At 31.5% G+C, this 26,006-nt stretch overlaps 2 protein-coding genes and 1 long non-coding RNA gene across 5 annotated transcripts; all 3 read right to left on the reverse strand.

The window, feature by feature from the left end:
• Positions 1-199: 199 nt before the first annotated feature.
• Positions 200-9,110, reverse strand: LOC126909006 (uncharacterized). The gene is made up of 6 exons (XM_050691366.1): positions 8,967-9,110; positions 5,454-5,508; positions 2,330-2,474; positions 1,449-1,630; positions 646-772; positions 200-567 (listed from the first exon to the last, which is right to left on the reverse strand). The coding sequence occupies exons 2-6, from the start codon at positions 5,484-5,486 to the stop codon at positions 332-334; spliced, it is 723 nt and encodes a 240-aa protein (XP_050547323.1). The 5' UTR covers positions 5,487-5,508; positions 8,967-9,110; the 3' UTR covers positions 200-331.
• Positions 9,111-13,489: 4,379 nt separating this feature from the next.
• LOC126909005 (uncharacterized) lies at positions 13,490-16,233 on the reverse strand. Of its 2 annotated transcripts, XR_007704895.1 has the most exons (3): positions 14,176-16,233; positions 13,805-14,107; positions 13,490-13,728 (listed from the first exon to the last, which is right to left on the reverse strand). XR_007704895.1 is itself a non-coding variant. In XM_050691365.1 (2 exons), exons 1-2 carry the CDS (start codon positions 15,913-15,915, stop codon positions 14,000-14,002), a joined length of 1,848 nt encoding a protein of 615 aa, XP_050547322.1. In that variant the 5' UTR covers positions 15,916-16,233; the 3' UTR covers positions 13,490-13,999. The 2 variants fall into 2 exon arrangements, 1 of the variants encoding a protein (XP_050547322.1); XM_050691365.1 differs by having other exon boundaries at positions 13,490-14,107.
• A 1,442-nt stretch (positions 16,234-17,675) lies between these two features.
• Positions 17,676-20,668, reverse strand: LOC126909008 (uncharacterized). 2 transcript variants are annotated; one of them, XR_007704897.1, is made up of 5 exons: positions 20,055-20,668; positions 19,799-19,977; positions 19,588-19,713; positions 18,321-18,391; positions 17,676-18,259 (listed from the first exon to the last, which is right to left on the reverse strand). It is a non-coding gene; the product is annotated as an uncharacterized LOC126909008 (long non-coding RNA). The 2 variants fall into 2 exon arrangements; XR_007704896.1 differs by having other exon boundaries at positions 19,799-20,668.
• Between the last annotated feature and the right edge of the window lie 5,338 nt (positions 20,669-26,006).

Below are 26,006 nucleotides of genomic sequence, written 5' to 3' on the forward strand. Positions count from 1 at the left end.
TTTTTTTTTTTTTTTTAAATAATATATTATTAGAATTTTGAGACGATTATAATAACGCCACAATATAAATCAGTTTTGGATTCAGACTTCCACCTTAGAATATTCTAATACGTTAATTTTTCATTTATTCAACGATTATTCTACATACTGTAAATATTCACAATTAAAGTAATGTATTGAAAAATAACACACACATATATAATGATCATTAATGAATTTTTAATTTGAAAAAAATAATTTATGAATAATGTTAAAAGTTATAATAAAAATATCTAATACATTGAAAAAATTGAGAGAGGGGAGTTCGGATACCATAAATTCTCTCTAGAATTCATTGAGTTCTATCACTAGTTCCCAAATCTTGATTTAAAGTGGAATCATCTAAAACCAAATACGTGTAATAAACAGCACAACAATACCTTGAGAAAGGTACATTGTCGTTAAATATGTAGTTCTTAAAATAACTAATGCAAAAATCTGGTTTATCTTCACCAGAAACAATGTCAAATATATGTCTGATTGTAAAGTCATGAAAATTTTCTCCACTTGGATCTTTTGAGTAACAATCTAAATCATAGAGAAACTATTAGCATATTTATTTATATTGAATATATAGTGTATAATTTTAATTTGTATTTAAATTACCAAGGTCTGTCGTATCATTTCCAACCAGGGAATACTTCTTTATGCATTCTTGCAGAATTTCATATGCTGGATTAAAACGCATAGTTAATTTGCGTCTGAATATTTCCAAATTGTCACTTTCTTTTAACTAAAAATGATTTTAATATTTAAGAAGAGATATTAAGAAGACCAATATAATGTAAATATTTATATCATGGTTCAATAAATATGTAATATGACTGAAAATTCTGTTAATATTATAATTCTACGCGGATGTGTGTAATATTGTATAATCGCTAACTAGATACATATCAAAAATTAACTTTAAATACTTAAATACTTCACTTTAAATAATAATACTTAAATCTTTACTACTCTTTATTTGCTTATAAACATGATGAAATATATATGCATATACCAAATATGATTTATTAGCGAAGCAATACAATGTAAATTTCTTTATAGTCATTTTTTTATATTGTAATTAAGTGAAATACATTTTCTAATGCCCAGAATTAAAATTAAAATATTTTTTTAGAATAATAATAAATTTAAATGAATCACAATTAAACTGAAGTGGACCATAATTTTATATTATTAAACTATATAATTTTGATTAACAGAAAAATATTTATATTTTTTGTTTAATTAGTTATGTATAGTACTGAAAATATTTTGATAGAATAATATAAATTAAACATTAACATTCTTGTCAATTCGCAAGAAATTAAATTTCTAAAATGTAATTTATTTTTTATTGAATTGTTAGAATAATCTTAGAAAGATTGAGATTTTATTAATATTAAAATTTCGTTATATTGTACCATGACATTTTCTACTCTAAACAAAGTTTCGTGGAAAATTGTACAACACTCTTCAAACTTTTCTTCAATATTAGATATATCTAAATTTAGAAATTCAGCTATTTTTTCACTCATTATTTCTAGTTTAATTTTACGGGAAATTATATCATCCCTCAGTCTACTTAAATATTGATTGATTTCGTCTGTAAAAATACAAATTAATATTGATAAATTAATTATACATCATAATAATTCATTTAAAAATAAATACTATTTAAAATATAATAGTTGCAACTTTAAAATACAAATAGTTATATAAAATTAAATGTAATGCTAAATGAAATGACTTTTTTCTAGTCCATTTTTATTTTGACAGAAAATTTTAGTCAATCATGAAACAAGGTCATTCGATAATTAAGAAAAAGAATACTTTGTGGCTAAATGGAATTTTTGAACAAGAAATTATTATAAGTATTTATTAATTTATTCAAGTAAAATTGACAGATTTATAATATAATCCTGGTTGTCTTGAACTATATCGTTATAATACTGTTGTGCTATTTTCATTACGGTTTCAATTTTTACTATATTTACTATAATAATTAATATATTTAACAAAACTAAATATATCATTATGTTGTAAAGATGTTTAGTATTTGTATTAGGCTTTAATTAAGGATTGAAATGAATTTTAAAATTATTTGTATTTTTTTTCTTGTAAAAATACAGTGTCACAATTGATATTTTATTAAATTAAAAATAAAATTATGCTTCTTTTACANATCACAATTGATATTTATTAAATTAAAAATAAAATTATGCTTCTTTTACAAATTTGACGATCAACATATATTGAATTATTTTTAATATATAAGGATTTCAAATTTATTTAAATGTCTTACCATAATTCCTTTGTTCAAAACCATTTATTTTTAAATTAGCAATGCAATTATGGAATGCATTCTGTGCTTGTGGTAAATTATTGGATGACAAAAAATTGCTGACTTGGGCAAGGTTAATCAGTGCTGATGATGAAAATATTAGCCCCTATAAAAAACAGTACACTTTGAATCATGCACAATCAAAACGATATGCTTTAAATTTTAACAATGTGCTCGACGAAATATTAGTAAAAATTTGTTGTGATTTTTAGATTTGATGCAAAGCTGGTAAGTATATTCAAAGTAGCAACTTTTTTTTAAAAGTTAACTTAATTTTTGAAAATGTTCCGGAAGTATTGCGACTTATAAATATATGTTAAATTAAAGCTTAGGTTACGTACTATGAAATTAAAAAATTTGTCCCATTAACTTATCTTCTACGTACATATAGCTGCCTTAGTTAAAGAACATACTATTTTTCTGTTCAATTTTTTTTTTTTTTTAAATACCGTGTAAAGGTTAGCCATAGTAATGTGTCCACCAATTGTTATATAAGTTACATGAATCTTCCTTACGTTATATATAAATATAAACTTATTTTGTATATACTTATACTACTAATAATTACTATTAACAGTAAATTTATAAAAAAAATTCAAAATTTTGTTAAAATCATTATTTTTTTAATATTTATATTGTAATATTATNCCTATATCTTATTTTTTATGACATTTATATTGTAATATTATATAAATTATTTAAATAAAAGTCTTATTTATTATTAGACTTAGTAACTTGAGGTGTTTAAATAGATGCTTCAATTAAAATATTCAGAACTATATTATGTTATTCCGTATAAACTATTTCATATTGCATATACTGATATTTAAAAATATATCGTTGCCTAGTTTCAACTATAATTTGAGCCACTGTGTGTTGTTGAATTTTATTTTAACTTATATCATTTTGATTATTTTAGCTTCGATGCGAAGCTGAGAAGGTATTGGTTTTACTATGATGTATTTTTTTTTTTTTTTTTTTTTTTTTTTGTGTCTGTTACCACTTTTTCTCAGCTCTCACCGAACGGATTTCTTTCAACGATACGTCAAAAGATCACAAATCGTATCTAGTCGAAGACATTACCCTTCAAAATTGAAAAAATTTCCCTCGTTCCCCGTAAATGGGGGAAACCTCCAAAAAAATTACAAATTTAAAAATCGCTAATTTTCGAAATTTTTTCAATTTTTTTTACTAAAAACTGCCGTAACTTTTTCAAAAATGAACATATCAATATAATTTTTTTTTATATAGATGCTTGATGTCTTTACCTATTATTTGGTATATTTTTTTTGTAAATTTGACCTTTTTTCTGCCCACAGGGGGGGATTTAAAATGACAACTTTTTCACAAAAAATTAACTTTTTCAACTTAACTTTTGAAAATGTTCCGGAAGGTCTGACACTTTTATATATATCTTAAATTAAAGCTAATGTAATGTACTTTAATTTGAAAAAAAAAAATTTGACCTCTGGACTTGTCTTCATGGTGAAAACGGCTACCGAATGTTATTTTTGTGTGAAAATTTTCGATTTTATTATTTATATTATATTTAACTTTATAATGCTATAACTTATTGAATAGTTGATGGATCCACACAATTTTTTTATGAGAAATAATATTTTTTAATAAACCTTTTTTCATTCGACATACTTTATCTTAATCGAGATATTAATAAGGAACCAGCAGATCAAGTAGCTTTTGGAATAAAACACCAATTTTTTTAAAATTAAACACTATCTAAAGATTTGCATCGAAGCGTTTATTTTTGATAGTGATTTTAATCACTGTCAGATATCATTATACTTGATCCAACTATGCCACGTCACCACTGTGCCGCGACCCCCCTGTGCTGGGTTTTTTTATGTATTAATACTCGCTTTTAACTTATTATTAATTATATAAAAAATTAGTGGTGATGGAAAAATCTAATTGCAGATTTAAAATCGGCGTGATAAATGGATTTACAAATATATATTTTTGACTCTGATAAAAATTCCTTGTATACAATTTATTCGTGATTAATAACAAATTATCTTCTGAAAAGTTTTATACACGTTTGCCATAAAAGTGACAACTACTTTATTATGTTTCCATAATAATTACAATACGAGATTACTAAATATCAATTTCATATTACAATAAATTTCTATAATAGATATTTATTCATATATTATACTAATAATCTTAGAATTATTAATTAGGAATAATGAAGGAAATAGGAGTTAATTTTCTTTTGGAATAGATTTTTCCACCAATTTCTTAAAATTAAACACTATCTACAGATTTGCTTCAAAGCGTTTCTTATGATAATGATTTTTATTTAGTGATATTATCTATACTTGTTCAAACTATGCCACGTCTACATTGTGCCGCGACCCCACTGTGCTACAGTTTTTTTTTTTTTTATTGAGTTGAGTCTACAACTTTTCGAGATACACAGATCCCTATATCCCGTACCTTTTATTTAGCCGCCAATCTACTACATGTACACGGTACTTTAACTGATAAACATCGCGTACCATATGCCACAGTACTAAGTTCAGCTAGTCGGCTGACTACGACCTGCCACAAATATACGTCAAGTCTTCTTCACGTCGTCGAAGATGTACCGGAACGGACGTGTTGCGCCACTAAACAAGAAGAACCGAACGCTCCACCGCACCGTCACTATCAACGCTACTACTTTTGATGTCCGAGGACAATGTCAGACACCGTGTCGCCGAAGACAGCAAAAGTGCCACGACGATACTATGCGAATATTATTATTAATTGCGTTCGTCTTTTCGGTTTCTTTTTTTAAATAATCTGTTGTCGTTCGTTAATAATAAACGACCCAGGGATCTTTACCATCGACACCAGTATCGACTACATTATTGTGACGTAAGTCGTGTCAATTATAATTTCAATATTATCTATGTATTCTTCAGATAGTAATAGTATTTTAAAATTGCAAAACAAATAAAAAACTGACGTTTTCAACAACTGTGATTTTGATATATTTTCGTAAATGTGAAATTATATATTGTATTTATATAAACAAAACAGGTGTATAATAATATTAATTTATAGATTAAATTTTACTTACAAATGACAGAATTATTTGGAATCGCAAATACATTGTTTTTTTCAAAGTGATTTACCTAGAAAAAAGATTTCTTTATTTTTCTATTTTAAATAATTTATTAATATTTCTTAAGAACTAATAAATAAAAATATGCTAACATACACATGACACATTTTTAGATAATTTATTACATGTAGTGCATATGTGAGTATAGTCTTAACTAATGTGTGTATTATACGTAAGAAGCAAGGGAATATCACGGATTATTATATCTAAAAACTAATTTGACCTTATCATACGTCAAAAACTTCATATGACTAGGTATATTCTGAGATATAACACAAAAAGTTTGAAACGATTAGATCAGAGTTAATTTTAGTTGCCCTTTCTTAAAAAAAAGATAAATATTGTGTTTTCTATTTTTATGCATATGCCATAACATTTTATAGATAAAAATCTTAACTTTAATTTTTTTTGAATTACACGAAAAAAAAATAATAATTTTAAATTAAAATGGAAAATCTAATGTAGAATAAAAATGCAATGTTACCCGTCAATCTTATAGTAGTAAAAAACATAAATAACATAAAAGGTATAAGAGAAAGGATAATAGAGATGTCAGTTTTCAACAGGTAGTTTGGTAATTTTTACGACGGGCCGTTTGAGTTCGCCGTCACCTGTACGCACCGTAACTATATGCACAACGTTGTCGGAAACGAAGTGTACCGCGACTACACGTCCCATACGCCAATCAGTCTGTGGTTTATTTGGGACTTCCGCAATAACCAAGTCGTTGACTTTGATATTGGGTTCCTTGTTGATCCGTTTTTGACGTCCCTGTAGTGTCGTTAAATATTCACGGTTCCACCTCTTCCAGAATAACTGATGGAATTGCCGTAATAATTGCCAACGATTATGCCGATTGATGGGTATATGATTGAAGTCTTTCTCAGGCATTGAAACTAACGACTGCCCGATTAGGAAATGGCTTGATGTAAGAGCTTCTGAATCATGTGGATCTGTTGACAAGGGCGTAAATAGCCTTGAGTTCAATATACCCTCAATGCGTACAGTAAGTGTGTTGAGTTCTTCAACCGTAAGAGTACCAATAACTCGTTTAAGATGAAATTTAATGTTTTTAATAACATCCTCACATAAAACTCACATGTGTGGTGTGGCGGGTTCATTAAAATGCCAGTTGCACGGGACGCGTGCTGTTAATTATTGCCGTACTGAAGGATCGTCAATTAACGATTTTATTTGACGGGCTGCCCCTATATAATCTGTACCGCATTTCGAATAATTGTCATTCATTAGACCACAACGAACCGGTCCAATGCTGCTAAAAACGCTTCGGAAAATAAGTCTGTCACATTGCAATATGTATGGTCTTTACTGACATACAAACAAATAATGCTATGTACACTTTTGTTGTGCGAAAATTTCTTCGCTTACACTTTTTCACCGTGTCCACCATAGTCCATACCAAGTTGCATAAAACCAAGCTGAAATTGTATGCGTGACGTGGGCAAATCAACCGTATACGGTTTAGGATGGCTACCTTTATACCGAGTACAAGTTATGCATTGACATCACGCGCAGAAAGGATCCAAAATCGCTGTCATATTGTAGAAACAGTAAATTTTGGACCAGCGTGTAAAATGGCGGAATGGTATTCCGGCCGCAGACACAATTGACCGATGTGTATCCAACAAATACTTAACATAAAATGAGGAAGTTTTTTTTTTAAGATTAAAAGAATTATTAAAAGATTAAAATTATTTTCTTGAATATTGAATTTTTTTTGATATCCTTGGAATTTTTAAGTATCCTGACTTTCCATCTTTAAAAGAGTTTTTCGACTTGTAAATGTACGCTGTGTACACTTTATACAAATATTAAATATAAAACTAAAATTTAATTTTTTTATTAAAACCTCTAATTTTTCACGAATTAGACTAATTTGAAAATTAGGCGAATCATTCCCCAAGTAATGCACAGAATAATCCAAATCTTTAGACAATATTACGCGCATGGCCTTTTTATAAAATAGTTAATAATCAAAAACTTAACAATAAACTACTAAATAGATAACTATTTTTAGTAGACATTTTAATTTGGTTACACACAAAAAAAAAATCATCAACTCGAATCAAGTATAACTGAATTTACAATTCACAGTTAAATTATGTACGCTCAGTTACCTCTACACGATTAAGTAATTAATTCTATACACACTCAATGTACTAAAATACTTGTAACTCAATAAGTATTTGTCCTAACATTGTTATCGATCCATCAAACAGTTTTGTAATAAATTACAAAAACAGATTATTTAAAAATTATGAAAAATATTATAATATCTAATATTTAAAACAAATAATATAAAATGTGATTTTAACATAATTAAAGAATACATAAATATTGTATAATTTATTATTAAAAACCCAACACAGTGGATACGTGGTAAAATTGGGTTAAGTATATTAATATCAGACAGTGATTCACTATCATAAGAATCGCTTCGATGCAAATCTGTATTGTTTAATTTTGAAAAATTGGTGGATTATTTCAAAAGCTACATGATCTCCTATTTACTTATATCCTGATGACAAATTTTATGATTTTTAAGTGTAGTATATGAATAAATATATATTTATAAAATATACATATATAAAGGGAAATGGTTTTATTTTAAAAAAAAATTATATTGGTTTGGTCATTTTTGAAAAAGTTATGGCAGTTTTAAGTAAAAAAACAATCCAGCACAAGGGGGTCGCGACACAGTGGTGACGTGGCATAGTTGGATCAAGTATAATGATATGACAGTGATTAACATCACTATAAAAAAAAACGCTTCAATGCAAATCTTTAGATAGCATTTAATTTTAAAAAATTGGTGAATTATTCCAAAGCATCTATGAAAAAAATATTATATTGATCCATACATTTTTCAATAAGTTATAACATTATAAAGCTAAAAATATGAAAAAGAATATTTACAAAAATTGTATTTTTTTTATTAATTTTGATGTCTATTTTCACCTTAAAAACAAAATAAAGTCCGAAATTTTTTTTTCCCATAATAAAGTATATTACATAAGCATTAATTTAAGGTATATATAAAGGTGTCAGTATTTCATAAGTTAATTTAATGTGAAAAAGTTATCATTTTGAATCCCTCTTGTAAAGTAAATGCAGGTAATATTGATTTTAACATTTTTGAAAAATTTATGGCAGTTTTAAGTAAAAAACATTTAAAAAATTAGCGATTTTTAAATTTGTAATTTTTTTTTGGAGATTTTCGCCATTTACGGCAAAAAACGGAATTTTTTTCAGTTTTTGAGGATAATGTCTTCGATTAGATATGATTTGTGATCTATTGTTGAAAGAAATCGGTTCGGTGAGAGTTGAAAAAAAGTGGTAACAGACACAAAAAAAGTAAAAAATATATACATGATGGTAAAATTAAAATGTGTATTGTTTCAAACGTAATAACACTTTGTATTTAATATATTTTTATAGCATAGTTACCTGAATAAGTGACCGAAATTTAATGAGTATAATATAGTGTTATGTATTTAGTTTCACAAGTAATAAAAATTCGTTATATTTTGATGTTATATAGATTCTTATTTTTCAAGGGACATTTATTATTAAAAAATCTAAATATCAATAAACGAACTTCTACAAATACAAAGCGATAATAGTTTTAAAACGATTTTTCTTTTAAAGAACTTTATTTGAGTGTTATTATTATTGCGTCATTAGTATATATATATATATATTTAAAATATAGAAATAAATCAAGAAACTGGTGTAAGATTAGTTTTTTTATTTAACGTCACTATAATTTTATGTTCAATTCGGTTTTGGAAATAATTTACTGCATCAATATAAAAGGCATAATTTTTCTTACATAGATTTCTTTTAAATTTATCGTTTAAAAATAATTTATATTCATTTTACATTATTTGTAATATTATGTTTAATCATATTTTACCACCACTAAGCATATCGAATTTTTATTTATATCATTTAATAGTGTTCGTCAACGATACATTTTTGTATATTTATATCGTACCTAATTTAAACAATATTGAAAAAAAAAAAAGAAATTCAATATTTAAATGTTTTAACCATTTTTTAAATTTTTAATTGATTTATTTTAATTTCAAATTAAGTTACTATTGTTGTAAAAATCAGACTATAATATACCAACTATATCAGAGAATTATCTCATAACAATAATCAATTATTTAGAATTAAAAATTTGAGTACAGAACAATAAAGCAATAGATCCAATTTTTATATTAATTTTATTGTTACTATTTTATGTGAAGTGTATAAATGATAAATTTTTTTGATATTTGATAATTTTATCGTATTTATAAAAACACCTTTTATGTATTTGTTAAAATATTTTTATCAGTAAGTTTTTTAATAAAATGGCCTAATTTGGCTATATATATTGTTGTTTATAATATTTAATATGTTTAATGATTTACAGATCATGTATGTCCTACATATCAATAAAAAATAAATGCTAATGAATATTTTTTTTAATATACTACTTAGTAAAAACTTTATAATTAATTTTTATTTAAGGTAAATCTAAAATTCTTTTGTCAGCCGTTCCTCAAATCATGAAAAATAAATATTAATCTTTATAGAACTATTTTTATGAGGAATATTTATATTAATATCACTATCATAAAAATAATCGATGCAGCAGTTGTGCATGAAACAAAAAACAATTGAAAAGTTTTAATGGACATTTTACAAGGTTTAACAAATTACTTATTAAAAAGTAGTCGTTAGAACTTTCTTTGATTGAAAGCACATTAAAAAGCTTTAATTTAGACGAGTTATAAAATTGCAGATATTTTGGAAATTGTTAAAAATTAAAAACAAAATTGTTATATGTATGTGGCCTTGTTCAAAATCTTCCTATATTTAAGTTTTAAATTTAATTTTCATAAATAGTATATCAAAAGAAATGTATTATTTTTTTTATGTCTTATTGAAATTTCATAAAAATATAGATGTTTTTAAAAACTTTATTGAGTGCCATTAAAATTAATTGGGATAGCCATTAGTAGTATATGTATGGCGGGTACGGGCCCTCAAAGGTGCCGACAAATGACGTCATCTATTGTTCTTAGAACAATGGGGCTATTGTTCTCGGAAAACAATAGGTGCATTACGGGCTCTCAAAGGTGCCGACAAATTACGTCATCTATTGTTGTCGGGGAAAACAATGGGTGTACAGGTGTGCGGTACGGGCTCTAAAAGGTGCCGACTAATTAATTATTTTATTGTTCTTGGGTAACAATGGGTAGGGACAACGGTACGCCGTCATAAAGACCGCGATGACTGCCGATTACCTCAACGCCCTTGGGGTCCAATTGGCGGGCACCAGGCGGACCCGTACGGGAGCCGTCTTGCTGGAGGTCCGGGATCGGGCGCCCAGGCTGACAGCTTAGCTGACAGCCTGCAGGGCGCCCTGAAGGAGCATGACCTGCGCGTCCACCGTCCGGTGATGACAGTGCCCGTCATATTCCTGAACGTGGAGGAATGGACGGAGGAGGGCGATGTGCAGAGAGTACTTCTGGACGCCCTCCGCCGTCCGGAGGACAAGTCGCCACCGGAAATTGGACCCGTCGTGGTCCGAGAGAACTCCGGCGGCAGAGGGCGTTACGCTCGGGTGGAGGTGCCGGCAAGGCTGGCCCCTCGCCTTGCAGGTCTCGCCCGTATCCGCGTGGGATGGGTCACCTGTAGGCTGAGGATCCTTGGCGCCTGGGAGGAGATCGCCTGCACTAATGTCGGAGAGCCCCAAGTAATAATATCGAAAATATCCGTCATTATTCAACATTTACCACGATGAAAGCGTGTCTTGTGGAACGCTTCAATCGTACACTGAAGACGGTCATGTGGCGTGATTTCACTACGCGTGGGTCGTACAAATGGGTAGTCAGGTTGCCTGCACTGGTCTACGATTACAATAACAATCACGTGCACAGAACCATCACGGCTTAGACACGAACATTGGTGACGTGGAATACACTGAACTACCGAGAATAATGTCGTTGTTACGGTGCGATACTATCTACGTGCAGAAAAAACAAGTGTTACAAAAATATTTACCCGGACAGAGGGTAGTCGAAATAAAAGAAAACTGTCCACCACTGCGGAAATTATGTGTGGAATTCCAACCACGTTGTATTCGTCACATAAATAATTATGAAATGTGTAGCTTGTATAAAGCAATGTGTTTGAAACAATGGTTAACGGATAATTCGTAATTGTTTTATTTACATATTTTTATAAAAAAAAAATTGGTTAAAAAATTACAAAAAATGTATCGATTTATTTTATTAAATAAAACTAATGAACAATTTTGAGTTAATTTGTTTCTTCGTCGTCGTCATCATTGCCTAGAGAATAATGCCCCCACGCTTTTGTATACACGTCCTTGTACTCTCCTTCGTCACCGATTAACGCCCGCTTATCGTAGTTGTTGTTGTTGACCAACGCGAGTTTATTAATTTCAACCGTCGAAACACTATGGTGTTTCGTGCGTATTACGGACATTTTCCTACGGGTTTGCTTGAGTTTACCACGCAAGCAATTCAAATAGTCAACCATTTTGATTTCATGTTTCACCACACCCGTGCTCGTGCCTTTCAATCGCTTCACCTCGTCCGTTTGCCACGTAACCAACAACCTGTCGTAGTAATTTTGTATAGCGATTGAATAGGCGTACACTTTGGGTAACAATGCGATAATTTCTTGCATATGCTTACCCTTGCATTCATCAGTAAACGTGCCCGGTTGTTTTTTTCGTCGATCGGTGTAACAAGGGTGGTCGATCGGGTAATTTGACGTGTCAAAATATTCGAGTAAGTACTTTTTCAAATCATCGTGGAAACAGTTGGTCGTTATCAGGTAAATGAAACTATCGGTGTCCATGTAACAGAGTAGGAGTCGCTCGGGTCCGTACAACGGCATCATAACTTCGTAATGGAACTTGTACATTATGCATTTACTTATATCCAATATGGACTGTTCCGTCGTGATTTTGTGTTGATGGCCAAGGCACGCACCACCGGTCTCGGTGGCGCTGTTGTCAACACCGATAACATCCTGCGTGTCCGTATTACGGACCAGTTGCTTTTGCACCACCATCGGCGCGGGCTGATGTAAGAATGTGTTTTTTATTGATTGTTGTTGTTACTTGGTTTGGTCAGTAACGGACATAACAAAATCATATACACAAACGGCACCTATTACATGTTTTTACCATTCACGGAACATAACGAGTTGCAAGGCAAGGCGGCTACAGGTCGGTTCATTTATATTTTTAATGTATTAAAAAAATATATGTACCCTTATTTGTTATTTTTTAACTACCCATTTTATAATTGGTTAATTAATTTAAATAAACCTAGATTAAGTATTACTTTGTCTTTTAATTTAGGTTTTTCTGTAAAAAAAACAGTGTTTGTTTTATATTAATGTAAAATTATAAAAGATTAATATACAGTCCAAAATATTGAGTTTTATTGTATTCCTTTTTTTTTATATTAGAATTAAAATCCAGCAGGTTTTAAATATTGTAGTATTCAAAACATGGACTGTCCAATAAAAATGGGTTTGTAAAAATTAATCTTCATGTGCACTGCAAACAGATTTTTGTTGAATACAGTGGTGTGACTAAACGACGGTTTTGCCGCTAACCTCGACAGTTTCTCCGGGTTGCACACGAGTTGTATGTTTTGGTGTTTCCGTACGTTCTCCAATGTTTTTCTTGTTGAACGCGAAACAAATAAGTTAAAAAAAAAATACAATTAAATTTTGGAAAATTAATTATATGTTACCATAGTTTGAGTTGATCATCAGTTTGGCCATGTTTTGTCCAAACGTGGTGGTCGCTTTTTTACGCAATTCCGTGTTCAACTGAATGTACGGTGCCAACCAGCGGGATTATAAATTTTATACATTTAGGTAGTTTTGTTACGACCACACCGTGTTTCACAGCTAGTTTTAGTGCACGATATAACCACGTTTTGGTTGTAACGTGGTCATCAACTTGCTGTGTTTCGAAGACGACAACGGTGATCGCTCGTTTACCGGAAAAATGGTAAATCATTGTGTAAATCGTGCAATTCACGTGGATAGTGTCCATCGGTTTCCACCAGGTATCCGTAATCACCGTCGTCGGGGGTGTTCAGTACTTCTTCCAGCGTTGCCGTCGACCACTCAAAATACCCAAACGGAATAGGTTCCATCATGGCTGTAAAAAAAAAGAATAAAAAATTACAATATTTTTTTTTTTTATATATAAATAAAATTACATTAAATAAACATACCTGTCCCGTACAAATTATTAGCGTCCAAATACTGAAGGTATTTGTGAGGCAAGTCGGGGTTGTAGTCGGGGGCATCTGGGTGGTTTGCTCGAGCATACCGCTGATTAACTTGCGTTAAACCTCCGCGTATACCCGTTTCGAACATCAACAACATATCCGGGTCCATCAATAGTTCAATGTATGCGTCCGTGTACTTCAACATTGCGTCGAACGATAATTCGAACACGAAAAATAAAGTGCGGGATCGAGTTTATAATTTGTAAGACTTTCCTTCCGAAATTTTTCAAACACATCGGCCAGTATCTACATCAAACAACAAAAGTTATTACATACGATTCGGAAATAAATTTTATAAAAAAAAAAAACCATACCATTACGTCAACAAGTAAATACTTGTCGCTGTAATCACCGAGAGTGTTGCAGTTGAAGTGTTGCCACATTTTTTTACCGTGTTCGTAGTCTTCCTCGGACACCGTCTGATGCGTGATCGAGCTGTAAAATTGGTCACGGGGCGGCAATCGTGTTTCTTCGAGCCTCTCCCAACAGTCGACGTACTCGTACGGAAAAACAGATTTTCGGGTGACCAACTCCAGCGATTCAAACACTTTGTGTGTATGCACGAAATCCGGTGTCGACAATGTGGCGGTCAGCTTAGATAAACTCGCTTGTAGAAACCTGTAAGAATCTATGAACCGGATACGAAAATAATCATTTATGGTCTTGCTGAACATGATGTACTTTTCTTCGGACTGTGCAATGATATATATGTCTTTATCGTCGTACGCCAACTCTGGGATAATCATGTGCGAGTCGTAGTTGGACAGACCGTGTATGATGACCGGCATAAAGGCCGGTGGACGTCGTTGCAGGTTGCATTTGTTACACAAAACGGAACGAAACCGAGCCGTCCAGTGGTTGTGATCCTTGACTTTTTTTACTTTATCCGTGAACCTAATTGAACACAACTCGCAATTTTTCGTTGTATCGAAACGTAGTTGTTCCTCCGGTGTCAGTGCCGTCACATCGATGTTCACGTTCATTATGTCCGATATGCGTTTACCAATGGTTACCAACGTCGTGATAAAGTGTTTGGCCGCATCCGGTCCCCGGTACAGTACCGGTTCGTTTGGTAGTCCATCGCAAATATTTTTCGGCAACACCTTAGAATCGCGTACCACATAGAAACAGTAGCTCATCGCCTGATGATCTTGTGTAACCGTACAGTACTTGGACACTTGTTGCTCGGCACGAACCAACAAACTCTCCATGTCTGCGTACACAACCACTGGAACCGGCTCCTCTCGCCTTGTGTTTTTGAACCGCAGTACCGACTGGTCGGAGTCGGGTGCGGGAAGGACGGCTCGCGCTTCCTTGAACTTTCCACACATTTTAATGTGCTCATCCACCCCCGCTTGTCCGCTCGGTTGAGTCTTTAACGGTTGATTGGTAAATGCGTTTAAACAACGTTTACAATAGTACTCGTGTCGTTTGCCCTCGGTTCGTTGTTTTGACACGAGTCTCGAGAAATTTGATATATAACAATAGTGACTGTTTCCCGGCTCGGTAACGTAAAGTAAATCAACATGATCGGTGCTCGTACGCGATTTAGTGATACGCAACGGATACACGTTATTTTTATCGTCCAACGCAAACACATTGATCGACATTGACGGGTTATTACGTTCAAATCGAATAATTTGTTTCAATGGTGTAGGAAAGTCAATGCCATCAAAACGTATACTTGTGGATTTTTCCAGATCAATGTAACCTGCATTCCATTGGTCCCTATGTTTTTTATTCTTGTTGTACTTACATAAAATCGCCCATTTAAAACACTGCTGGTCGGCGTTTCTTACGTTTATGACCGCAAATTTTCGTTTGATACACTGTGGAACTTCAACGTACGAGCCACCGCTAAATGGTGAAATTTTCGTGACTCTCAACAGCAGTCCGTCTATGAATAATAGCGACCACCCGCTACCTCGGGTCTCCATTTCCTGTTGTTCGTACACGAGCTTCTCCGTGATTCCATCAAAAACGGCGGCATATACGGTACCTGAATCGACAGTTTTGTTACGCGTTTTAAACGATACGTCTCTCATTTCACCCATAACTTGGTGTATGTACAACGTTGAATTTTATTATACCGTGCTTGGTAACGTCATTCAGTACGGTGGTTAAATCGTCACTCACGCATCGAATAAAATCGTTAATGTCGTCAATAGACGTTTCATTTTTCAAAAAATAATGTATAACTCGACCGCGTAGTGCAGATTCTATCGGAACAAAGCCGGTCCCTGCAACGTGCATGCACGCGCGTTTGGTCACCCTACCCGCAGGCGCGGACAAACATCGTTTCCCTGAAATAACAGTTTGACGGTGACCCTGATTCATACTACAATGAACATTCAAACCAGTACTATCGACAAATGAAGAGCCACAAACGCAAACAAACGACATGATAACAACTATTGAAAAATTAATACATTAGTTAAACGTGTGTATGGCCACCTCTCTAATCAACTATTCAGTTCAATGTACTTTTACTATTGGAGTAAACATTACTGGACTGTTAACAGATTATATTATCAATGGTGTGTAAAACTTGAATACATAAGTTTTTGTTTTTCTTCTTAAAATCTACTCTAAAGTATTGCTATTGTGATTTTTGTTTTTACATTTTCCACCAATTTGAAAAACTATCAATCTTATAATATTTATCTAAAGTATAATTTACCTTTGTCATAAACTACTATTAGGTTCTATACTATCGGAGTAATAATGCAAACACAAATAGATTGTGAACGAATTATATAATTTTATTTCAATTGTTGTACATAAATCATCATTAGATACAAACAGATTTTGTTGATTGTAAAAAAAAAAAAAGTTAATGCATTAAAAAAAAATTTTATTGAAAATCAAATGAATAAACATTTCCCGTTCTTCCTCTGTAACAAAGTGACATTTTGGTGTCGCCGTCGTTGTACGTTTTAATTTCATCGTCCGTCAACTGTATTCTTGGAACAAAAACTTGTCGGTTGTCGGGCAACCGTGCCACCACCACAACACCGTTTCTCGTTGTCAAATTTTTCATTGAATCAACTCTATAGGCATGATTCTCAACCAAGTCAGACATTTTAATGTACTCCATGCCTTTGGCTTCATTATTCATTTTTTGTTTTAATTGTTCCATTTTCTACACACCAAAATTATTCGTGAGTAAACTATATATATATATATATATATATATGCTGAATGTTGTATTAATGGTGTACAACTCGACACTGATACATACATTTTTAACAATAACTACTATCATCAGCATGACACGGAGGAGAACACCGAGTAATACAAATTTCCCGAAATTTGCACATAACTTGAAAACAGTGCTATGAATTTTTTTTTTTTTGTCACCTCCATACGCTTGCCACGAGACCATTAATTTGACATTCATATCGGTACTCTCTCATAGCATACTACCCCTTTCCTCTCTCTACTTGTTTATGTTTAAGATAAATCACTGAGCGACAATACAGCCGATGCACTCCTTCAGCTATGTGTACTCATCTAACCATTTAAAAACTGAATTTTTTTTTTCTTTAACAATACAGTTGTTTACAAACTATTCGTCATCATACACTATAGAAATCATTGAGTGTGTATCGGAGCGTAGTACACACACATGTTTACATAAGATAATATTCTTTAACCTTTACAGCATAAATACTAATCTATTCACCATTTCATTTTACGATACATACCCGATACAAATGATCTGATTGTTACTACATTGTTACCATTAGATTATTTAATAAGGAAATCAATACATTTTTTTTTTAATAAGTTAGTGAAAACAAGTACACACATACACACTATTAATACAACATATTTATTTTAATATTTCAACATAATGTATTAAATATATTTACAAAACTATATACTAAACTATAAACTAAACAAAACTATATATACAACAATTAATCTACACTGTCCATGTAAATATTTGTTCATCACTAAATTTACATGAACAGTGAGGTGGAAAATGCAATATCAAAAAGTGCATAGAATAGGGGTTGAGAACAAACTCCTCAACCACCTTTTGTACAATTACACGTTCCTGAATATTCGATAATTCAACAAAACATGTACCCGACCTACAAATAGATGCCGTGGAGCCGTCGGGATAACGTACATTATAAAAATTAAATTTTAAATAATTTTTTTCGCCAAACAGCATTATTAATTTACCCGCTCGAATTTCTCTCTTGTATAAATCGGCACAACTCCGTATGGTTCGTAATGCTTCCGGATCGCGAATATTAAAACCATCATTCATTACTCCCCGGTCAAAAGCTGTGCGATTTCTAAAAAACATAATACTCCAGTACTTTCCATGTATTCAATCAGATGTTCTACATTATTGACACTTTTTGGTAATTTCATTTTGAATAACTAAAATTATTGTAAACTTATAAGTACATTTTGAACTGAATAGTGATAGATAATAACTTACTTTTGATTAAATATACGAAAACAGATACACTTGAAAAAGATTCTGGAACGGTTTTATTGAATATATTTAACCTAAAAATTTGTGTTTGTATTACTTAAAATACTATCACTTTAGTTTTAATCATACATTAGTTGTGCAGACTACAATTGTGTCACAAAAAAATTTTAAATCTGGTTTGAATAAAATAAATTATTTTAGATTATAATAAAAAAAAATGTATTTAATAAATTAATTTTTTGGCAAATTTTCATAAGGTTATCGATTTTTAAAATAAATAAATACATGACAGGGTTAAAAAACAAATAAATTACTATTAAAAAAGACGAATGAAAATTTTATTTGCACAACAAATGTAATCAATAACATAATTTTATCATTCAATGCAACAAGTACCATATATATATTTTTTTCTTTTTAATTACAATAAACAAATTGAATTAATGAAAAAACTTTTTGAAATTTATAAGTAATATAGATTATTAAAAATAAATAGATGCATTGAACGTGAAAGATATTATAACAATTTAAACATTTTACTTGCAATTTAATAACTGTTGAAAAATGCACAGGAATAGCCGTGAAACACAGTTGTAGATATAGATGAAAAGAACCATAAAAACACCAAAAAGTGAATGAACAGATAAATGGTTATTTCTACAGTTATATAGTAAAATTTATATTTTAGGCACAATATAGTGAATTGTTTGGGATAAATGTCCCTAGGAATTCAATATCTTACTAGTGGGGATCACTAAATTGCTTACATGGATATTGTTGTTTATTTTACACAATGTTGTAGATAGCAAAGTAAAACGTATTTTAACGATAAAAAACGTATAGAATATTTACTGGATGTAAGGGTTTGAGTGTAAAAGAAAAAACAAGCGAGATTAGCAATATTTTTGTTAATTTTCATTTAAGTTAGAAAATAAATACATATATACACATAATTCGAACACAATAAAGCTGATAAAGTCACACGTGTTTGTTTTTTTTTATTTTTGTAGATTTGAAAGTTTGTGAATACAAAAACCCTCTTATATTATACAAATTATAAATTTAGTAGTATATTATGTTTTTTACGAAATCGAAAATTGATATTTTTATTTATTACACACTGTATCTTTTATACCGTTTCATATAACACACAAGATACAATATTAAAAATCTTTATTTATTTTTCAAACTACAATACAATATAAGAATAACAAATAATAGTAGTCTTATTTCGTTATTTTATTATTTTGGATAAATAACTGTCCCTTACATAACAATACATGGGTACAGCTAGGAGACCAACGTACGTGTTCTACCCATGGGTCGTCTTCATCATCCCAATCTTTCATACCTTGACTGCAGCAATAACATAACATTTGATCATTTTGTCCGTTACCTAAAAATTATATACACTTATAAATAATGAATTTGAATAAATGTACCAATCATAATAATGCATTCAATACTGTATAGTCCCATACCTAAGTATAAAAATCCAGCATCACAAAGTCTTGATATTTTTGATTCCAATTTTTTTGGACAGTTTTCAAAAGTCTTTTTAAACGAGTGTTATAATCGGCAAACTCTTTGTGTTTAGGGAGTTTCATTCTAGTCTGCTGATCATTAGACGTCGAACAGTAAAATCCACAAACATCATATCCTAAACGAGAAAAATGGAAAAGTAATTTTACGTAAAATTAGTTTCGATTGTCATATCATACAGTTTTTATTTCTTACCTGAATTTTCATTGAGACGATTTTCATACGCAATATACGTTTCTTTTCCACTATCCATTTTGGATCAAATACACTTCGATTGTAAACGTATGACCGTACACCGAACAACAACGTAAGTCGTAAACAGGGGAATGATTAAACTGAGCAAATTAATTTTAGAAGGACCTTAACACGAACCAAAATGATTTGTGTGTAAAAAACACGACCAAAAAAAAAAAACATTTTGTTAACTTTGTATAAAAAATTATCATGGTCTGATTTTTTTGGTAGATATCAACACGTATAAATACTACAATTCTCTTAGATTTTTTGAAAAATCTATTAGTGTATTAGTATAGTACAGTTTCTACATTTGTAAAAATGTAACTATATTTGTAGTACAATATCAGTTAATTTATTTTATTTTGTTTGTCAGCATTTTGGTTAAATAACACACGTTGACATTCATATGCATGTTCGTTCTACTGTTTCGATACGTTTTTCCAATATAAAAACACGATCTTCGATTGTTATGTAATCTCGACCGAGAGCGTCCAAACGATTAGTCATTACAAACAAATTATTTTTTAAATTGTCAATGTCATCCGCATCTTCGTATCCACTATCGCTGTCGCTACTGTTCACAATCTGATATCTGTTGCTGTCAACGGATTGTGTGAAATGCAGCAAAATCAAAAAGGATGTTGCAGCCGTTATACAAAAAAATAATCCGATACGCGAAGCGTCCATCTGTTTAATATGCTCCCACAACGTTTCAATGGTTGTGCTGCCGCTTACACTGTCCATTGTGTTTGGTGTACGGTCACTTTTGATGTCTTCAGGTCACTCGTAAATACGTGGTGAATATTTCGGGCGATTGACGTCCACCGCGGATGGATACTACATTAATATTGCAGTCTCAATTTTTATTTATTAGCAAAACCTTTGCTATAGATATGTGTTCAAAAATCAGATTTATTTTACTATACCTAACACATTAATTTAAAAATCAACAAGCGACGGCTATTTGTACTGTACAAATAGTACGCATCAATATAAACCGTATATTGTATTTAAATGTTTCAAAAAAAAAAAAAAAAGGGTATATAGTATTACACACACACACAGCCAATGCTGTAAACAACAAACGACCTTGTAGTAATGCTGTGAGATATTGCGCCTACGCGTTATGCACGTGTTCGGTGGTCTTTTTTTTATCAAACACAACGACTGTCGGAATGTCTGGAATGTGTAGTGGAACTAAATAGAAGGGGTATTCATCATTTACGAAATATCGACTTAAACTTAAACGACAGCGTCGGGGGTGAATTGGCGCGCCGGTATATAGGGTTGTGACATATCAAACCCGCGGACTCGACACGTACTATACACACGTTTAACCGTTTGCGTGAAGGTACTCTGGAAAATGAACTTTTTTTTTTTTTATCGACTTGTTAGCTGTGGGATCCGACGATGGAGTTAAGGCGCGTTCGATCGGTCGGTGAAGCGCTGCCCGACGTTGTAGTACTATATAGGGTCGTACATGACAGCATCATAGCGCAAGACACAATCACGACGTGATAGGGCACACAGGGTCCACATGGGGCTCATGTTAGCACAGAGTTTAGACGTGACGTCGGCCAGGGCCCACCATAGGGCTTATCTTAAGTCAGGTATGACGTTATAGAGCTTACCTTATATCAAAGTTTAGGTATGACGTCATAGGGCGCGTTCGACCGATCTGGCAAAAGCGTCATAGGGTTCATGTTTGCACAGAGTTTAGGCGTGACGTCAGCCAGGGCTTACCTAAGGTCAGGTATGACGTCATAGGGCATACCTTATATCAAAGTTTAGGTGTGACGTCAGCAAAGGGCACAACATAGAGCTTACCTTAGGTCAGGGTTCAAATGTGACGTCAACTAGGGGCATAACGTCATAAGCTGCACTTGGATGCAGTCCCCAACAGGCGCCGGGGCCAGGGGGGTTAAGGTAGGTCAGCTGTGACGTCACCATGACGGACTGCACCTCACCTGTGCACCCATTGTTACCCAAGAACAATACATGACGTAATTAGTCGGCACCTTTGAGAGCCCGTACCGCACACCTGTACACCCATTGTTTTCCCAAGAACAATTGATGACGTAATTTGTCGGCACCATTGAGAGCCCGTAATGCACCTATTGTTTTCCGAGAACAATAGCCCCATTGTTCTAAGAACAATAGATGACGTAATTTGTNTTCTAAGAACAATAGATGACGTCATTTGTCGGCACCTTTGAGAGCCCGTACCCGCCATACATATACTACTCATATCAATAATAGAACTTCTACAAATACAAACCAATAATAGTTCTAAAATAATTTTTCTTTTAATTTTTGGAAAAAATAATTTAAAAATAATTTTTGGAGCGTTAATATTATTACGTCACTAGTATAGTTTTAGTTGATATAGACGTGAACAATAATTACTTATGCACTCAGACCTGTAAGTCAATTGTGCATACTTTATACCGACTTATATTAATTCTGTTTATTCTCATAAGTATTTCCACCGGAGTGTTGTTGCTATTATTGAACCTAAGATTATATTCAAAGGGATCTGTGAATTATGAACCACTCAATAACTCATAAAATAATTATAATTTAGATAAAAATTAAATTTTTATTTTTTAATTACATATTTCCTAATTTATCCACTATTATTTATTTTTTTTTTGCTCGTACCTTGTGCGTTATAAGCGTATCAATTTTTATTTTTTTATTAGAAACATACTTATTTCACTAGCTTATAGAATAAAAAACATTTTAATTAAGAGAATGACTGAACGATAACAAATTTTGAGCAAGTATTTCAGAAGCTATTAAAATTTTTTTGATTGGGCGAGAGGAGGGATGAAGTCCAACCGACGGAGGAGATACAACAGACCACATATATATTATGTATTATAATATTATATGTCATATTATACACACACACACATATATATGCCCATATTACTGTTTCCACAATATGATTGTACCGCTGATTATACTTATAATATTGGCACAATGACATACATAAGTACTAACAGGAGGACTGACTGCACACATAAGCACTTTCGGGATTCGCGGCCACCGTGCCATAATATGGATGTCCCGATCAGCAGTTGACTTATTACAATCATCTTGACCATTACTCTTTGTCTTATATTCAACTTAACTTACCTACCACGTAAATAGTGTGTGTGTGTGTCGCCATCAGCTCCCTGTTGGATTATATCATCTCTAGGTGTCCAGCAGGTTGTACTATTTATTTAATATTCTGTACTTAATAAATATTTATATCGTTGTTAACCAAGAGTGTTATATACAGGATGTTCAGTAAGTCAGGAAACGGGTTTCTATTGTTCTCATTGTTACAAACAATGAGAACAATAGAAACCCGTTTCCTGACTTACTGAACATCCTGTATATAACACTCTTGGTTAACAACGATATAAATATTTATTAAGTACAGAATATTAAATAAATAGTACAACCTGCTGGACACCTAGAGATGATATAATCCAACAGGGAGCTGATGGCGACACACACACACACTATTTANTAGCCTAGCCAGCTATCCCCCGTTGGTCCCTTAAAATACTATAGACGGGCATTTAGGCTCAACCCCTAAATAGTGACGTAACAACAGCCATCGTGCGCCATAATGCGTATGTCACAAGTAGTCAATTGATTTTTTACCACCGGAACGACCAACGTTCTTATTATTTTCATTGTTCCTCATATATAAATACATAAATTAACTTAGCTTACCCACGACGATTTTATTAAGTGTGTGTGCGTCGCCGTCAGCTCTCTGTTGGATTATTATCATCTCTAGGCATCCAGGAGGTTTTACTACTTATTTAATATTTCTTTAATTTATAAATATTTAAATTGTTGTTAACCAAGAGTGTTATATATAAAGTATTATAGTACGACTCTTGGTAGTTCCTGTATGGGTATATGAATTAACTAGGGTACCTATAGTAGATATAACCTAGCCAGCAATCCCTCGTAGGTTCCTTAGTTTACTGTCGACGAGCATTTAGGCTTAATCCTTAAATGGCGACATAACAAATATTTTCTATTTTATAAAGTAGATAAATGTATGTTTTTAATAAAAAAAAATACGTCTATAGCGCACAAAGGATGAGCCAAAAAAATACTTAATTGTAGATAAATCAAGAAATGTATGTAACTAAAAAGTAAAAATACATTTTTTTCAAAATTTTAATTATTTTGTGAGTAATTGAGTAGTTTGTGATTCACAAATTATACGAATGATTGTAATATACGAAAAATATCCGTATAGTGTACAAAATATATAACAAGGTAGCACCACCAAAAAATTGTTTACGTATAAGATATAACTTATTGGGGTGTTTGGTATAAGGTCACTGACTGAGAATAAAAAGATTAAAGTGAAAATATCTTGGGGTATGTGTCCGTGCAGAAACACGTCTAGATGTAGGGTTATAAGGCACGAAAGATTATCGTCCTACATAAAAAATACAATATAATATGTGTAAACTATGGGTATTGTATTTTTTCTATACAACTATTCAGTCAGTTCATTTTCGACGACCTACCCTATTCTAATTGTGAACTACTTAAAATCCTTCGATATAGGTGTTATTGTAGATTTACCATATAAATAAATGTTTTTAATTACCTCTAATTATCCTTGTGAGATAAATATTTGATAGTTATATTTGATGTCGTTATTAACGATTATGATTATCGATACATGCATTCAAAACTACGCGACTTTTATTAATACATTATTTCACATATGATAACTTCTCCATTACAGCTCTATATTAAATCTATCCAAGGTCAGAATTGAATTTAATGTTCTTTTGAGATTATATGTAAACCCTTTCTTGTGTGTATATAGTCTGCTCTCAAGTATAGTATTTTATACTAACGCATTTATAACTTAATAACCGGAGAAACCAACAATAAGATTATAAACAACATTGCTGTCCTGTACAAGAAAACTATTTCCTAGTAGCCTATGTCTTTTCAGTCATCCACAGAGTGATATAGAGTAGATGCAAGCTCAATTTACGTTCCTTGCACAATAGATTACACTAGTGTCCTACACTTTTTCATACGCACGTTCTTTTACGGTATTGAAATGTTAACAAATTTCGAATTAGAATATAAAATGTTACTATTTACAAACATGTTGTCTTCTAATTACCGATGTCTGGCAGTTATAACAATCCTCGTTTATCGATAACAATTTAGTATTAGAAATTCGAAACTATTATAATAATGTAGCAATATAAATCAGATTCAAATGTGAAACTTCCATCTTAATATAAATTATTTAATGCTTTATTTTTGCATTTATTAAATGTTTATTATACATATTGTAAATATTCATTAAGTAGCATATTAAAATAGAATATAAACACATATAATGATCAGTATTAAATTTTAATTTGAAAACAACAATAATTTATGACTAACGTCAAAAATAATTTTTAAAAAATTCTAAGACATTGATAAAATTGGATGAGGGGAGTTCAGATATCTTAGATGCCACTTCAGATACGACCTTGAACTCTTCAGGTAGTTTCCAAGATCTCTCATTAAAAACATGCANTTCAGATACGACCTTGAACTCTTCAGGTAGTTTCCAAGATCTCTCATTAAAAACATGCATTATTATTAAAAACCAAATAGCTGTAATAAGCAGTAATACAAGGCTTTGCGAAAAAATTTGTGTGATTATGTTCTCCATAAATTTCCTTCTTTAATTTATTAACAATAGACATTGAAGTCCAATTTTCAATAGGAGACATATAATTGATAGAAGATTTTTTTAATTCGTTTACACTTTCAATTTTTGATTTTAGATCTGAAAATTACAGTTAAATTAATTTAATAATATTATTTAGATAAAATTTAGCTTATATTTCTTTATTCATTACTGTTTTT

Source organism: Daktulosphaira vitifoliae, unplaced genomic scaffold (assembly GCF_025091365.1).
Source record: "Daktulosphaira vitifoliae isolate Bord-2020 unplaced genomic scaffold, ASM2509136v1 Scaffold_73, whole genome shotgun sequence".
NCBI classification, from domain to species: Eukaryota; Metazoa; Arthropoda; class Insecta; order Hemiptera; family Phylloxeridae; genus Daktulosphaira; species Daktulosphaira vitifoliae.

What these genes read in the sequence shown, in the direction of transcription:
- LOC126909005 (XM_050691365.1), bottom strand. Translation starts at nt 15,915, where the DNA reads ATGGGTGAAATGAGAGACGTATCGTTTAAAACGCGTAACAAAACTGTC. An exon ending in ATTTACTTGTTGACGTAATG is followed by an intron (nt 14,108 to 14,175) that starts GTATGGTTTTTT and finishes TGTTTGATGTAG; the next exon opens with ATACTGGCCGATGTGTTTGA.
- LOC126909006 (XM_050691366.1), bottom strand. Translation starts at nt 5,486, where the DNA reads ATGTATTTGCGATTCCAAATAATTCTGTCATTT. An exon ending in TCCAAATAATTCTGTCATTT is followed by an intron (nt 2,475 to 5,453) that starts GTAAGTAAAATT and finishes TGTTTTTTATAG; the next exon opens with GGGCTAATATTTTCATCATC. An exon ending in TTAGAGTAGAAAATGTCATG is followed by an intron (nt 773 to 1,448) that starts GTACAATATAAC and finishes AATCATTTTTAG; the next exon opens with TTAAAAGAAAGTGACAATTT.